Source organism: Acomys russatus, chromosome 6 (assembly GCF_903995435.1).
Source record: "Acomys russatus chromosome 6, mAcoRus1.1, whole genome shotgun sequence".
NCBI lineage: Eukaryota > Metazoa > Chordata > Mammalia > Rodentia > Muridae > Acomys > Acomys russatus.
The window spans coordinates 34,613,481-34,630,488 of record NC_067142.1 but is presented as its reverse complement, the minus strand read 5'-3'; the positions used below and the strand labels follow the sequence as shown (position 1 = coordinate 34,630,488).

The 17,008-nt window shown below is 44.0% G+C and overlaps 1 protein-coding gene and 1 non-coding gene across 2 annotated transcripts; both read left to right on the top strand.

The window, feature by feature from the left end:
* Positions 1-1,316: 1,316 nt before the first annotated feature.
* Timm17a (translocase of inner mitochondrial membrane 17A) lies at positions 1,317-10,931 on the top strand. Its single transcript, XM_051147467.1, has 6 exons — positions 1,317-1,416; positions 3,989-4,088; positions 4,640-4,703; positions 6,240-6,368; positions 8,532-8,642; positions 10,415-10,931. Exons 1-6 carry the CDS (start codon positions 1,391-1,393, stop codon positions 10,498-10,500), a joined length of 516 nt encoding a protein of 171 aa, XP_051003424.1. The 5' UTR covers positions 1,317-1,390; the 3' UTR covers positions 10,501-10,931.
* Positions 10,932-16,416: 5,485 nt separating this feature from the next.
* LOC127191255 (U6 spliceosomal RNA) lies at positions 16,417-16,523 on the top strand. Its single transcript, XR_007830870.1, has one exon. It is a non-coding gene; the product is annotated as a U6 spliceosomal RNA (small nuclear RNA).
* Positions 16,524-17,008: the final 485 nt, after the last annotated feature.

The window sequence follows — 17,008 nt, the reverse complement described above, 5'->3', positions numbered from 1 at the left end:
GCCAGAAGAAGGTTAAGCTCTCCCTGGAACTGGAGTTACAGATAATTGCGAGCCACCATCTGAGTGCTGGCAACTGAACCCCAGTCTTCTAGAAGAGCAGTCAATGCTCTTGACTGCTGTGCCATCTCTCTAGCCCCAAGTATGTACAGTTTAAAAAAAAAAAAGGCATAATGAAGAGGAGCTCCCGTCACAGCTGGCACATGACTGGGTTTTCCTAATAGCAGCTAAACATAAGCTGGCGGAACTTCATACTTTGAGTCTCACATGTCCCAGGCTGGCACTGAACTCTATCTGCAGCTGAGGGTATGACCATGAGCTGCAGCACCCCCTCACATGTGCCTCCACACCAGGCTGTGTGATGCTGGGGGCCTGACTTACGGTTTTGTGCATGCTAGGCAAGCCTTCTACCAATTTAGATATGTCTCTAACCCTATCTGTAGTCTCTTTTCCTGTGCCAAACATATCTCACTCTTTCTGGGTATCCTTTGTGAGGAGGCATGGAAGAGGATCCTGTATCAATGACCCCCAAAAATCAATGGCCTCAAATTGGTCATGGCCTCTGAAATGATACTAGTAGTTCGATTTCATGAACACTTTTTTCCCGGCTGGCGAGATGGCGAGATGTCCTCAGACCTCTATGCATCCACCATCTCCCATATACAAATATATAAATAAGTGTAATAAAAATAAGTTTTATTTTAAAAAAAACTTATCTATTAAATTCCAGGCACTATGACTATAAAGTTATGTCCAACAAGAGGTACCTATATTTGCTAAAGATCCACCGTTCACGGCAAATTAAGTAGCACTATTAACAAATAGCTCGGGAGGCAGAGGCAGGCAGATCGCTGTGAGTCCAGGATGGCCAAGGCTACACAGAGAAACCCTGTCTCGGAAAAAACAAAACAAAACAAAAAAACAAATAGCTGACAGCAAAAGTATTTTTCTTTCTTTCTTTCTTTCTTTTTTTTTTTAAATAGCCGCTGGGTGGTGGGGGCGCACAGCTTTAGTTCCAGCAGCACTCAGGAGTCAGAAGCAGGCGGATTTCTTTGAGTTCGAGGCCACCTGGTCTACAGAGCGAATTCCAGAACAGTTACACAGAGAAACCCTGTCTGGGGCGGGGTGTGTGTAAAAAAAGAGTTGCGTTTATCTCAGGCCACCGAGCTAACCTGAACGGTGTGACTCAGTACTCGGAATCCTCGTAACCTTCCCTGACCTGACTGGTACAGGGTGCGCTCCGGGTCTACTCCGAGTCGCGATTGCTATTGGCTGCGGCAGGAAGCGACGACCCAATCCCCGTCCAGTAACACGCCTCCTCCTAGGATCACTTCCGCCACAGGGATCATTTCCGCTCAGTGTGCCCGGCACTCTCGCGCGGGCTGGAGGCAAGATGGAGGAGTACGCGAGAGAGCCGTGGTGAGCTGCCGCCGCCGCCCTTGTCCCTTATCCCCCTCTGCCCGCAGTGGTCGGAGTTCGAGGTGCAAGCGGAGCTCCGCGCGGCTCGGCGCCGAGGGCTGGGCAGCTGTGGGTGGTGCGCATGAGAGTGACCAAGGTGGCTTTTTAGCGCTGTGTGCTAGGACCCAGCACCCCTGTGACCTTGTGGGGCATAGGGAAGAGGTTCAACGTTGGGCTTGGTGGAGCTTTGGAACCTCCTCCCCATGGCAGGTGTTGTGGACCTTGTGCGGAGACAGTAGTGATCCCCTCTGCCTTGCTGAGATGACCTTGAACACGTCCCTAGGCCTCGCTTTGCTCAGTTCCTGCCTCGACGGAGGAAGTATAGATCTCTTGGGTGCCATACTTGAGGTCTTATTAGTATGGTCATAAGTGCTCCCAGGATAGGCATTTCAAAAAGAGTACACCACATACCCAAAGTCCAAGGGGTCAGTCAGGATGAGCTCCTTGTAGCCTGGAGCAGCTTTTACTGCTTGAAATTTCCCGGAGAAAAAGGGAGATAAATTACTGTGTGAAAAATAGGAAGATATGAGCTGCATGGCTCAGAAAAGCCACGAACAGAAATAAGTACATTCATTAGCCGTTTATTAAGTGAAGGTTGTGTGCTTGTCTCAAGGACTAAACAGGCACAGAAAGACGGCTGTAAACACACGCAATAACTATTCAATCTCAAGTTGTGTAATAGCTAATGAATCTCAAGTAGTTTGTATAAAGCCTCAGGGGTCACAAGCAAATAATCAAGTCTTGAATAGATAGGTTAATCTGATTTTGCTTTGCTTTGGTTTATAAACGAGGAAGAATCAGGGTATCCTCAAATTGTGTGCCTGCCTGGAACTTTACATTATTGTTTGGTGGCAGTCTCTGTGCCTGGTTTGTGTTCCCACCCCCAAAGGTGTGTTTCAGCCTTCTGTCCTTACCCTCTCCTCCTTCAGAGAAGGTTATCTCTCTCCGTTAGTAGAGTTTGGATTTGTAGGGTTTAGTGGGCTGGACATTGGTATTGGGTACCACATAATGACTCAGATTAGCAGGAGGGTTAATTTTGTTCCATTAAAGATTTTACAAAAGTAGGGAGTTTTCCCCAGGTCTGGTGGCACAGGCCTATATATAACCCAAGCCTCATGAGGCAGAAGCATGAAAACCAGTGTGGGCTACATAGCAAGTTCTAGGCGCACGTAAGCTTTGTGCACTATACAATTAGAAACTTACATAAATCTCTACACTAATACAGTTGACTTAACAAGGCTGGGGATGTTCTGTGTGTCAGGTCCTGGATTCTATAGACTTTGATTAGCCAGACTGCTAGCGGAATGGTTTTGCTCTCCTGATCATATTGCTCAGATTTCAGTGTTGTAGAAATTAGGGTGCTGTACTTGGATGTTGGGTTTACAAACTTAATTTCTAAAGCCGGACATGGTGGCGCAAGCCTTTAATCCCAGCACTCGGGAGGCAGAGACAGGTGGATCACTGTGAGTTCAAGGCCAGCATGGTCTACAAAGCGAGTCCAGGACAGCCAGGACTACAAGCAAAACCCTGTCTCGAAAAACCAAAAGAAGTTTTTAATTATTAAATATTTTAGTGTGCTAAATGGATCTGATGCAAGCTAAAGCTTAAATGCTGTTTGGAAGCCAGGTGCAATGACACACTCCTGTAATCTCAGTGCTCAGGATGGCAGAGGCAGGCCACGTATTCTCTATGAGTTCAAGGCCAGCCTGGCCCTCAAAGCGAGTCCAGGACAGCCAAGGCTTCACAGAGAAACCCTGTCTCGAGCCCCACCCTCCCCCCAAAAAAGCTGTTTTGAACTTAGTTATCCTGAAAAGACTTCAGACTGTAAAGCTGTGTCTGCAGCTAGTGAGTCTTCATTGAGTCCCAGCTTTCGCCAGATCATAATCTGATTTTCTAGAAACTGAACCAATACTGTTGATTACAGTATAAATTCAATTTATTTTACTTGCTTTTTATAGTGCCCAGCTTGCAACAGACTTACGATAAATTGTCATGAGTGAGTACAATGCTGGGTATGTTGGGATGGACCTGGTGTCTCAGGAGAAAGGCCAGGCAATTTTTTTTTTGGTTTTTCAAGGCAAGGTCTTTTTGTGTTAGCCTTGGCTGTGAGGCCAGGCAATTTACCAAGACATAGACACCATGCTACCATTCTGTTTAAAAGGCATGTGCCTGGTAAATCCTTCTAATTTTGGCAATCTGAGGCTGAATAGCTATGGGTGTGTGTAGCTTTTTTTGGTTTTGGTTTTTCGAGACAGGGTTTCTCTGTGTAGCCTTGGCGGACCTGGACTTGCTTTGTAGACCAGGCTGGCCTCGAACTCACAGTGGTTTACCTGCCTGTGCCTCCCGAGTGCTGGGATTAAAGGTGTGCGCCACCACTGCCCAGCTGTGTTTAGTATTCTTGTTCCTATTTTACAAGCTGAAAGTTTATTGGTTGCAATGGTACCTGTTGCATCCCTTCATATATTAAGCAAAAAAAGTCTTATGGTTTATGAATGAGAAATAATGTCATCTTTTCCACCCTTTCTGTTTTTAGCCCTTGGCGAATTGTGGATGACTGTGGCGGTGCTTTTACCATGGGTACCATAGGTGGCAGTATCTTTCAAGCCTTCAAAGGTTTTCGAAATTCTCCAGTGGTGAGTGAGAGACTGGTCTTATTTTATCTTCACTGGAAGCCAGGGCTGGTTGATATTATTGTGGGTTAGAAATTTTTATTTTTATTTTTATTATTATTATCATTATTGTTATTATTATCATCATCATTATTACTATTATTATTTGTGTTTATGTGTTTTGCCTGCATGTATGCCTGGTGCCTATGTATCAGATCCCCTGAAATTGGAGTTACAGACAGTTGTGAGCTGCCGTATGGGTGCTGGGAAATGAACCTGGGTCCTCTGGAAGAGCAGTAAGTGCTCTTAACCTCTGAGCCATCTGTCCAGCCCTATTTTATTTTACGTATATGGATGCTTTGTCTGGATGGATGTCTGTGCACTGTGTGCATAGAGGCCAACAGAAAGCATTAGATCTTCAGGCACTGGAGTTAGACTGTTGTGAGCTGCAGTGTAGATGCTGGGAATCAAACCTGGGTCCTCTGGAAAAGCAGCCAGTGCTCTCAACCACTGAGGTGTCTTCCCAGCCCCTAACGTATTACATTTTAGACCGCTTCCTTTTGTTTTTGTTATAGGGAGTAAACCACAGACTCCGAGGGAGTTTGACAGCTATTAAAACCAGGGCTCCACAGTTGGGAGGTAAGAGGAATGCTTCCATTGATACAGACCTTTGCTGCTTACCTGGACATGGGCTGTACCGGTCAGTCTGCCTGTCTGCCCTTCCTTCCCTTTCTTCCCTTCCTTCATTCTTCCCCATGCTGGACTCAAACTCAAGATCTCTCTGCTCCCATATCCTGAGTGCAAAGATCACAGGCGTTCAGCCAGCAGGTTTTATTTTTCCTCTTTGTCTGTTAGTGATTTCTATTTGCTCTGCTTGTCAGTGGCCCTGCAAGTGATTGTTGCTTTGTGTGGAAGTTAAACTGGATTCTTACATTGTAAAAATCTTGTTTCTGTCATTCAGGTACCCAATTTTAACATGTCTTAGAGTTTCTATCTGACAGGAAACACCATGAATAGATACTCAGTCCGCCCATCAAGGAATTGCAACCCCCACACACATTGTCTTAGAGGGTAAAGACAAAGTGATTTGTCCTCCTGCGTGCTGGCTCCACCTAGGTTGTTTATATGCCTCTTCAACGTGTGCTGTGATGGCCAGAAAAGCTGGCTTTCTTTATGTTCATGTTAGTGATTGTCAGAGTAGACACTCTGGCACTTAATGAAGAACGGAAAAATAAAATTATGAGAGGAAGGAAACAGGATCCTTTGGGTTGAAGTACTGTTTAAACAAAGGTGTGGCGTGGCGGTGGTGGCGCACGCCTTTAGTCCCAGCACTTGGGAGGCAGAGGCAGGTAGATCGCTGTGAGTTTAAGGCCAGCCTGGTCTACAAAGAGAGTCCAGGACAGCCAAGGTTACACAGAGAGACTCTGTCTCAAAAAAAAAACAAAACAAAAAAAACCCGAAGGTGCGTTATTCTAAAAGAACGGCTTACATGTTTTCAGTCATTTGTAGCTTCTTTTAGGCCTATGTATCTATTCATTTTAGTTTGTTTTATGGTGCAGGCGATTAAGCACAGGCCTTTGTATATGCTAGGTAAGAACTCTATCGCTAAGTTAAATCTAGCCTCTGGATTTTGTTTTTTCCCCCTCCTCATCTCTCCCCGCACCACCACCTTTCAGAAATGTTAGAGATCTTGCTAAATTTTTTAAGATTTGTTTTTATTTATGTTGCATGCATTTCTGTGTGTCTGCCTCATGTATGTAGGTCCCATGGAGGCCAGAAGAGGGTATGAGGAGATCCCTGGAGCTGGGGTTATAGGTGGTTGTGAGCCAACTGAAGTGGGTGGTGGGAACTGAACTCAAGCCTTCTGCAAGGTCAGCAAGCCCTTTTCACCACTGAGCCATTTCTCCCCCTCCACGATACTTTCACGTAAGCTTGAAGCACAGTGGTTAGTAGAGGGCACGCTGAGAGTGTGGATTTGAACACCACCCCCCCACCCCCCCACCCCCCCACCTACCCAGGAGGCAACTGCTTTCTCTTCCCTCTCTTCTCTGAGATGGGATCATTAGATAACCCAGGCTGGCTTCAAAGTAAACTTACTTCACTATAATATTTTATTTTAAGACAAAAAAGAAATTTAGGTAGTTGTTTTCTGTTTGTTTCTATTGTGTAAAACAGGAAGCTTTGCAGTTTGGGGAGGACTGTTTTCCATGATTGACTGTAGCATGGTTCAGATAAGAGGCAAAGAAGACCCCTGGAACTCCATCACTAGCGGTGCCTTAACAGGAGCCATCCTGGCAGCAAGAAGTAAGTGAGCATTGCTAAATTTGGTATAGAATGGATATTTATGGTGATCTGAAAAGTCACAAGAGTAAAGAAGTATGGGATTGTTTTAAAATTTATCATTATTACATTGTTTATGCATATGTGTGAGCATGTGCGCCACATGAGGTCAGAAGGCAGTTTGTAGGAGCTGTTTCGTTCTACCACTTGAGTTCCAGGAACTGAATTCAGAGCCTGCTGATTCCACACCCCGGTTCCACCCCATCAGACCCCTGCTTGGGTGTTTGGTGACAGGGTCTCATGTGATCCAGGATGGCCTTGAATACCTTACCCTTTTGCCTCTGTTCCTCAGGCTCTGGGATGACAGGTGTGTGCCCCTTGGAGAACACAGTGATTAAGAGCATTGGCCGTTATTATCTGTATGACTGGTGGGATGCCAGACGCTTTGTGCTGTAATTTTCTAAGTTCTCCTGAAATAGTAGTGCCTGCCACACACAGCTGTTAGGAGTCAAGATGATCCTCTGCACCTTCAGGACAGAGGCTTAGACTGAAGTTTCAAAGCTCATCTTATACAAGCCAAGGCATTAATAGTAAATAAATTGATGCCGGGCGTGATGTCACATGCCTTTAATCGGAGCACTCATGAGGCAGAGGCAGGTGAATCTCTGTGAGTTCCAGGACAGTCTGGTCTACAAAGTGAGTCCAGGACAGCCAAGGATACATAGAGAAACCCTGTCTCAACACACACACCCCAAATAGTAAATAAATTTTCTCTATGGTATTAATTTAGTGTGTGTGTGTGTGTGAGAGAGAGACAGACAGACAGACAGACAGACACGGGGGTGGGGGTGGGGAGGAGAGTGTGTGTCAGAGGACAGCTTGTGGAGTGGTTCTTTTCCTTCTGTCTTATGGGCCCCAGGGTTGAATTCAGGACATTGGGCTTGGTGACAAGCACCTTTTCCTACTGAACAGATCATCTGGCTGGCCCAAAAGTAAATATTTGATACTTATGGACTATGTGATCTTGTTTGTTGGTTGGTTTTGTTTTCGTTGGATTTGAGACTGGTTCTTGCCATTTAGCCTTGGTTTGCCTGGAACTTACTATGTAGATCAGGCTGGCCTCAAACTCAGAGTTCTGCCTGCCTCTGCTTCTCAGTGCTGGGGTTAAGGCGTGTACCACACTGCCGGTGTATTATATGATCTGATGCTAGTACGGCATGTGAGCATACCTCAGTAATGCAAACATGCAAGAACACGGCTGTGGTCCAATAGAGCTTTTATACTGCTTACTCTCTGATGTATGATAAAACACCATAACCAAGGCAATATATAGAAGAAAGTTTATTTGGGCCTTACAGTTTCCGAGGGTTAGGGTATTGTGGGACCCTGGTGACCCTTCATCCATAAAAATAAAGACACCAAGACCTTCTAATATTTCAAAGCTTAGGCCTTAGCTGGGCAGACTCTCAACTAGCTTATCTAAGCTAACTTGACCACTGGCCTCATCCATCCACGAGGCTAGCTACACCTTCCAGGCCCATAGTCACGCCTGTTTTTTTTCTCATGTCTCCTGGTGAAAAAGCCTTCCTCTTTCTTCTTCCCAGAGCTCGTTTCTCCTTACCAGGCAATCCTGCCTTCATAGTCTCTCTCTGCCCAGCTACATGCTGTCAGCAACTTCTATTAACCAATCAGGGATAATTGGGGAGCATTTCCTCACATCACGTGGATACAGGAGATGCCTCAACTTTCATAACAGTGTGCATGGCAGGGCAGTAACAGATCTCAGGACACTGAAATCAGCATCTGAAAACCCAGTGCAGAAGACCCTTTTCCAACACTAGGGTCCCTGGTGGTGGAGCAGAGCTAATAGGTAGCAAGTGGCTGGGTTGGCACACATCTCAATCCTTGAGCACTCGGAGGATGGAGTAAGTCTTTGGAAATCGCAAAGCCCACCTACCTTCAGTGACCACATAGGAACACAGTATTCAAACACTTGAGCCTATGGGACCATCTCATTCAAACTATCACAGCTTTGCTTAAAAAATAAAAAAGGCTGTGGGCTGGAGTTGACCTCTCAGCCGTTGCTTGGTGGGTGTGGGTCTTGGACAGTGAAAGAGTTTGAGAATGAGAGAAACATAAAACTGTAGGCCTTTCCTTTAAAGTAATCTTTGTTCTTAATGTCTTCAGATGGACCGGTGGCCATGGTTGGGTCAGCTGCAATGGGTGGCATTCTCCTAGCTTTAATTGAAGGAGCTGGTATCTTGTTGACAAGATTTGCCTCTGCACAGTTTCCCAATGGTAAGTCCTCTTCCTCCTTAATGTTCTAAGTTCATACACGTGGGAATGGTTCCCTGACATTTAGAAAGGATGTATTTTGGTAAAATGAAGTACTTAGTGATTTTTACTTTAGGTATTAATGTACTATTCATATTATTTGAGCCTATGATAACCTCAAAAGCTAGGTTAAAAAGTGGTTGGGGCTGGAGAGATGGCTCAGAGGTTAAGAGCACTGACTGCTTTTCCAGAAGACCCGGGTTCAATTCCCAGCACCCACATGGCAGCTCATAACTGTCTGTAACTGAAAGATCTGATACCCAGAGACATACATGCAGGCAAAATACTAATGCACATAAAATAAAAATAAATAAATTATTAAAAAAAAAAAGTAATAGGTGGTGGCTAAAGAAATGGCTCAGTAGTTACAAGCACTTGCTGATTTTGCAGAGGATACAGGTTCAGTTCCTGGCACCTACTTTGGTTATTCACAACTGCTTATAACTCCTCTTCAGGTCCAAGCAGATCTCATGACCTCTCCTGGCCTAAGCAGGCACATGCACATACACAGAAATGTTTACAAAACAGCAAAAAGATACATAAGGTCATTTAAGTTTTGTGACCATAATTTTAAATGGATACTAAACTATGGGTCAAGAGAGGCTGGAATACTTGCTGCTCGTTGACAAGACCCAAGTTCAGTTTCTAGCATTCACATTGAGTGGTTCAAAACTTCCTGTAACTCCAACCCCAGGGCTGGCTTCCATATACCTGCATGCACCTACACAGACACACATACAGGTAAATTTTAAAATGTTAAACTTTAAAAATGTATCCAGAGTGATAGCTCAGTAGTTAAAGCTCTTGACTGCTCTTACAGAAGACCAACATTCAATTCCCAGTACGCTCATAGCTCACAACTGCCTACAGCAGTTTCTGGCTTCTGCAGGCTCCTGCACACTGGTGTACACACATACTCATAAAATAAAATGAATTCTTAGGGCCTATAGAGATAGCTCAGCAGTTAAGAACATTGGCTGCATTTCCAGAAGACTCAGGTTCAATTCCCAACACCCACATGGAAGCTCCAGTTTTAGAGGATCTATCTGTCTCACATAGACATATATGTAGGCAAAACATCAATGCACATAAAAGGAAATAAATCTTAAAAAAAAATAATAAATTACTTTTTAAAAATGCATTAAGAAACAGGAGACTTAACACTGGGTGGTGGTGGCGCAGCACTCCGGAGGCAGAGGCAGGTGGATCACTGTGAGTTTGAGGCCAGCCTGGCCTACAAAGCCAGTCCAGGACAGCCAAGGCTACACAGAGAAACCCTGTCTCAAAAAAAAAAAAAAGAAAGAAAAGAAAAGAAAAAGAAACAACAACAAAAAAGAAACAGACTTGTTTTGTTTTTGTTTGTCTGTTTTCCAGCCTTAATCCAGGGAAACTTAGTGTAGCAGTCCCTTTAAACACTACCATGACTAGGCCGAGGTTGTGGTGCAATTGGTAGAGTATTTGGGAGCATGTACAAAGCCCTGGGTTCACTCTTGAGCAACACATAAAACGGGATGCTTCACACACTGTAACCCTGGTACCTGAGAAGTGGAGGCAGGAGGAGAGTTCAGGATCACTCTTGTCTATATGGCAAGGTCAAGGCCAGTCTGATAAAGACATTCAGACTGTAACTGGAGTGTAGCACAACTGTTTAAGTTGATTTCATTTCTTTTCTGCACAGGCATACTGTTTAATTGGGTCTATTCTTTTAAAAAATCCCCTTTCCATCTTAATTGCAGGCCCTCAGTTTGCTGAAGACCACTCCCAGTTGCCTTCAAGCCAGTTACCGACCTCACCCTTTGGAAACTACCAACAGTATCAGTAGGACTTTTCCCCAGGATCCTGTACCTGGGTGAACTGTAGTTCTGTAGGCTCAGAAGATCACATTACAGTCTGTTGAAAGCCTTAGGTGGGGCAACAGTGACCAAACGGGCCGCAAAGAGACATTTGGCACATTTTTCTATTTAAGAGACTCAGAGGGAAGAAAAGATACTGATTTTATTTATTCATGCTTGGACTGCATTTATGATCAAAATAAATGTCTAATACCATGTAAAGAATGTATACGTGCTTCGAAGATACAGGACCAAAGGCCAAATAACAGTGAATCATGACCATCATTTCCTTCGGAACATCTCTGCCTGGTGTTTTGTGTACAGTTACTCAGACAATAAAAGGCTCCTGGGACTTACTTACCCTTTGCTTTCAAGTTATAGAGTTCTGCCTTCCGTACTAAGTGTACTTCAGATAATGCACATTTATGCCAACCTTCATCTTACTTGAACTATACGTGGGCTGGATTATGTGATCAGCCTGAATCACCACAGGAAACGATTTTAAAGATTGAAAGATACACCTCCTGTTCATCCTTTGCTTTGAAAGCAAAGTGCTGTTTTGGTTTAGCATATGTCAGTTAGCCGGACAAAGTGCACACTTTTAATCCCAGAGCCAGAGGCAGATGGATCACATGTTAGCCAGCCTGGGCTACATGGAGAGAACCTGTCTCAAAAAAGAAAAAAAGAAAGATGATACTGGATTTAAAACTCTTAGAGCTGCTATTTCTTGATTCCTAGTCATCAAAACAACTTGCTTTGTAGTTGAGCGTGGTGGCGTATGCCTGTAATCCCAGCACAGCAGAGGCAGATGGACTCTTGAGTTCAAGGCCAACCTGGTCTACAAAGCAAGTCCAGGACAGCCAAAGCTACCCTGTCTTGAAAAAACAAAACAAAATTTACTTCTAATATACCCAGTTCTGTATGAGAATAATTTTTAGAAGAAGTTTGGGGTATAGTGTGAGTTTGAAAATAAAGAAGATAGGTGTGATGGCTCACCCCTGTAATCCCATCACTTGGGAGGCTGAGACAAGAGGATGCAAGTTCATAGGCAAACTTGACAGCAGTCTCTTTTTTAAAAAAATCAAAGTTTCAAGCCCCCTGAGGCTGATTTTGTGAGGACTTTCCTGCTTGTGTTAGGAGTGACGTGGCCTTCAGAAGGCAAGTTGTGAATGCATCTGCCTTTCAGCTCAAGGCTTTACACATAGTAAGTGTTTAATTGCTAGTTGTAGTTTGATTATTTGACAGTTTTTTAAATTGTGACATGATAGATATAAAATAGTATTTATCACTGTAGACATTGGTATGTGTGTTTTTATCTCATGCATGAAATCATACAGACTCATTCTGTACCTGCCTTAATTAGCATAGTGTTGGCAAGTCCGTTCATCCTGGAAATCCTTTAGTCTTGTGCCTGAATATTCCTTGTGTGCATATACCAACTGTGACTTATTCATTCCACTGTTGATGGAAACAATCTGTTTTCCAACTTCTAGCTATGGTGAATTATACCCTGGAGTGTAAATGTCTATTTGAGTCCCTACCTCGAGTTCTCTTGGATATTTCCCTAAGACTAAGATTGCTGGATCACGTGATAGTTCTATCTTTAACTCTGAGGAACTGCCAAATCGTTTTCCACAAGGGCTGTACCATTTTCCTAATCCCAGGAGCAATACAAGTGTGTTCTCTTCCTCCACATCCTATTCAAATGCTTGTTATTCACCCCACCACACTAGGGGTCAAACCCAGTCTTGTCTGTGAGGCAAGCATACAACCAGTGAGCTGTACCCACAGCCCCCTCCCTTTAAAGAAACTTTCTAGACCTCCTGACACGGGAGGTCGTTTGCCATGTGTTTGAGGTTAGGTTTGTTTGGGGTAATTTTTTGGAGATAGTCTGGTTCATTGTGGCTTTGATTTGTATTTCCCTAAAACCTTAGTGATAACGGAGTTTCGGACAAATCTGTTAAGTGTGCAGCGTTCCAGCTTTCAGCCATAAGTAAGGCATGTGTGTCAGGAAAGTGTTCGGATAGCACGTTCAGCCGCAGAGGGAATGCTCTTGTAAGGTGAACTAATTATCCTCTGCATGGCATGTCAGTAATTCCTTTCATGTGAATTCCCCCTCTTTGCTGCAGATTCATATGTAATGCTAGTATGGTTTTTGATCTAGCATATCTGAATTGTTTTTGAGGTAGTTTTGCTATATAATCTGGGCTGTCTTGAGCTTGTAAGCCTTCTACCTCCACTTCCTAAATACTGAGATTTGAGACATACCCCACCACAGCCCACTAAGCTTTGATTTTCTTTTCCTTGTGACACTGCGGATCCAACATAGGCCCTTGCTCTTCCTGAAACAGAACTCTCCCACTGAGCCATCCATTGACCCTGAGACAATTCTTTTTATTTTATTTATTTTTGGTTTTTCGAGACAGGGTTTTTCTGTGTATTCCTGGTTGTCCTGGAATTCTCTTTGTAGACCAGGCTGGCCTTGAACTCAGTGATTTGCCTGCTGCTGCTGCTTATTATTATTATTATTATTATTATTATTATTATTATTTTTTTTTTTTTTTTTGAGACAGGGTTTTTCTGTGTAGCCTTGGCTGTCCTAGACTCACTCTGTAGACCAGGCTGGCCTTGAACTCACAGCAATTCACCTGCCTCTGCCTCTGCCTCTCTAGTGCTGGGATTAAAGGTGTGCACCACGGGCTGGAAAGATGGCTCAGAGGTTAAGAGCACCGACTGCTCTTCTCCCAGCAACCACATGGTGGGTCATGACCATCTGTAGTTAGATCTGGTGCCTTCTCCTGACAGGCAGGTGCACATGTGGGCAGAATACTGTATTTAAAAAAAAAAAAAAAAAAAAAAAAAAAGTGTGCACCACCATGCCCAGCTGACAATTCTTGATTACAATAGATTTTTCAGGAAATAATATGAGGTTGATGAGAAGTGAAAGAAAGATGTCCAGTTTATTATTATTATTACTATTATTATATTTTCTTCTACCACGTACAGAGCATGAGATGAAAAACTTTCTAGTGTTTCCAAGGCTTCCTGGCTCTCTTTGGAAAGTGGCCTCCCCGTGTTGTGGTCAACAGAGGCTCAGTGCTCCATGGACAGGGAACAGGTAGCTTAGACTACTACCTGCCTTGATGAAAACTGGTAGCATACTTGTGTGGCATGCGTGAAGCTCAGGGTTCATTCTGAGTACTGCGTAAGACTGGGCATGGAGGTGTGGTGGGTGCCTGCAATCCGAGCATCTGGAAGGAGCAAGAGGGTCTTCGCTACATGGTGAGTTCCAGTCCAGCCTAGATCACAAGAGACCCTCGCTCAAGAACAAAATAACGCTGTGGCATTTTTTGGTAGATAGTCTAAAGCTAAAGTTTGAAGAGCCCAAGATAAAAGCCATTTTCATTAATCAGAGAAACAAGCACACAGGCAGGAAGTTTCTCTAGGTCTTTGCTGAAAAGGTGGAATTATTTTCATAGTCAAAATGCTCATCTGTTTACCCATTTTCCTACTATCTGAACTTGACTAGAATTGGCCTGTAACTGATTTCTGAGAAGCTACTGCAGATGCATCTGTCTCCGCATACTAAATGTCTAGAGACTGGGAGTGTGGTCATCTTCCATCCTGTGATGTGTTCCTTTAGGGCTGGAGTGATAGCTGAATTGGTAAAGTGTGTCACGGGAGCATGAAGACTGGGTTCAGATCTCCTTTGTGGTGACGTGCCCCACCTGGTGGGCCAGAGACAGGAGAACCCCAGAGCTCTCTGGCCAGCTGGCCTAGCCAACTGGTGAGAGACCCTCCACCTGGGGCAGAGGGGGTTGGGAGGTTGATGGGGATGGCTCAGCAGGGTAAAGTGCTAGCCAGGCAAGTTTGACAATCATAGTTTAATCCCTGAGACATTGAAGAAGGAATCTCTTGTGTGTCGTACAGCTACAAGCCAGGTGTGATAGCACAAGTCTTCAATCCCAGAACTCTGGGAGTAAGCGGCAGGCAGATCTCTGTGAGTTCAAGGCCAGCCTGATCTACAGAGCAAATTCTAGGACAACCAACGCTACACAGAGAAACCCTGTCAAAAAAAAAAAAAACAAAACAAAAAACTAACAACAACAAATCAATAAATAAATAGATAAATAAACCTACGGCCTATGGCTGGGGCAGGAAATAGGTGCAACATCCGATAGGCAGAAGGATTCTGGGATAGAGATAGGTGCACGAGATTCAGTCACCAAGATGTGAGGAGGATGGATGCATGGTGCCTGAGCTCAGGTAACCAACCATGTGACAGAATTTAGATTAGTACAATGGGTTAACTTAAGTTATGAGCTAGTCAAAGAAGAGCATAGCTGGCCTGGTGTAGTGGTGCATACCTTTAATCCCAGCACTTGGGAGGCAGAGGCAGGTGGATTGCTGTGAGTTCGAAGCTAGCCTGGTCTACAAATCAAGTCCAGGACACCAGGACTACACAGATAAACCCTGTCTTGAAAATTCCCCTCCCCCCCCCAAAAAAAGAAGAGCATAGCTATATGGCCTGAGTATTTATAAAATAATAATTGAGTCTCATGAATTGTTATTCTGGAAACATGAGGAGAAGAGGAAAAACCACCTGCAATATAATGCCGTTCTACTACTGCAAAACACAAAATGCCAGATGTGCACATCTGTAATCTCAGTACTCCTAATGATAAACAGAAAAAAAGAATCATCCAAATGCTTTCAGAGCAGCTTGCCTGGGATGTGCAGTGTACAATTATGGGCTTGCCAGGCATGGTGGTGCATACCTTTAATCTCAGCACTCGGGAGGCAGAGGCAGGTGGATCACTGAGTTCAAGGCCAGCCTGGTCTACAAAGTGAGTCCAGGACAGCCAAAATAACACATAGAAACCCTGTCTCAAACAACAACAACAACAAAAACCAAACAAACCAAAAAAAATTATGAGCTTTCCCCTTGCTCCCAAATAATGACACAGAGACCTTTATATTTATTTATTTTCTATTTTTTGAGTTTTCGAGACAGGGTTTCTCTGTGTAGCCTTGGCTGTCCTGGCCTCACTTTGCAGACCAGGCTGGCCTCGAACTCACAGTGATCCACTTGAGTCTCCCTCCCGAGTGCTGGGATTAAAGGTGTGTGCCACCACGCCCAGCTTATATTTATTAATAATAGCTTTTGTCACTATAGCTGGGCAGATTCTCAGTTAGTTTGATCTTAAGCTATAGAGCCTTTATTTAAACTCTTTTATTTGAGTTTTTTATGCCTCTTTCTCCCTTCACCCCAGTCCCTTATCCGTCCTAATACCTTCCAACCCCCAACAGTAGATAGGAGAGAAAGAAGGTAAGTGGGCCGAAGGGCCATAGTTTTCCTTAGTGTCTTCCTGGTAGTTAGGGTCATTGGGTTCCTTGGGACAAGTCCAATCTTCATTTCAAGGTATCTCTGACTTCTCATCAAACTACATCAACAAGAACCAGGAACAGGGTCTCTCTGTGTTAGTCTTGGCTGTCCTGGACTTACTTGCTTTGTAGAGCAGGCTGTCCTCAAACTCACAGAGATCCACCTGCCTCTGCCTCCCAAGTGCTGGGATTAAAGGCATGTGCCCCACCATGCCTGTCTCAACTAGTAACTTCTTACCCTGTTTGTATTAAGTTCAGCTACATTGCTCTCAGCTTTATACATCTGTCCCACTTCCTCCATGTCCTGGTGGCAAACCTTTTCCCCTTCTGACTCTATCCCAGAGATCTGTCTCTCCCTGCCAGAAGTCCCACCTTCCACTCCTGTCTCAGCTTATTGGCCATCAGCTTTTTATTGACAAATGATGTTTATTGACAGACTGTCCCTACATCTCCCGCTTTTAGTCCAACAAAAGGCTCTCTCTCTAACATCAGTAGATTATATACAATAAGAATAATTTTAAGTGCTCGCTTCGGCAGCACATATACTAAAATTGGAATGATACTGAGAAGATTAGCATGGCCCCTATGCAAGGATGACACGCAAATTCATGAAGCGTTCCATATTTTTATTCACAGTCATAGGGGAGGGGAGTAAGGGGAAAATGGGAGGGAGGGAGGAATGGGAGGATACAAGGGGTGGGATAACAATTGAGATGTAATATGAATAAATCAATAAAATATATTTTAAAAAAGAATAATTTTAAGGGCTGGAGAGATGGCTCAGCAGTTAAGAGCACTGTCTGCTCTTCCAGAGATCCTAAGTTCAATTCCCAGCAACTACATGGTGGCTTATAACCATCTATAATGTGATCTGATGCCCTCTTCTGACAAGCAGGTGTACATGTAGATAGAGCACTCTTCTACATAAAATAAATAAGTAAATCTTGAAAGAAAGAAAGAAACAAAGAAACAAAGAAAGAAAAGAAAAACTTTAGACACTGGAAAAATGGCTCAGAGGTTAAGAGTACTGTCTGTTCTTCCAAAGGTCCTGAGTTCAATTCCCAGCAACCACATGGTGACTTACAAATATCTGTAATGTGATCTGGTGCCCTC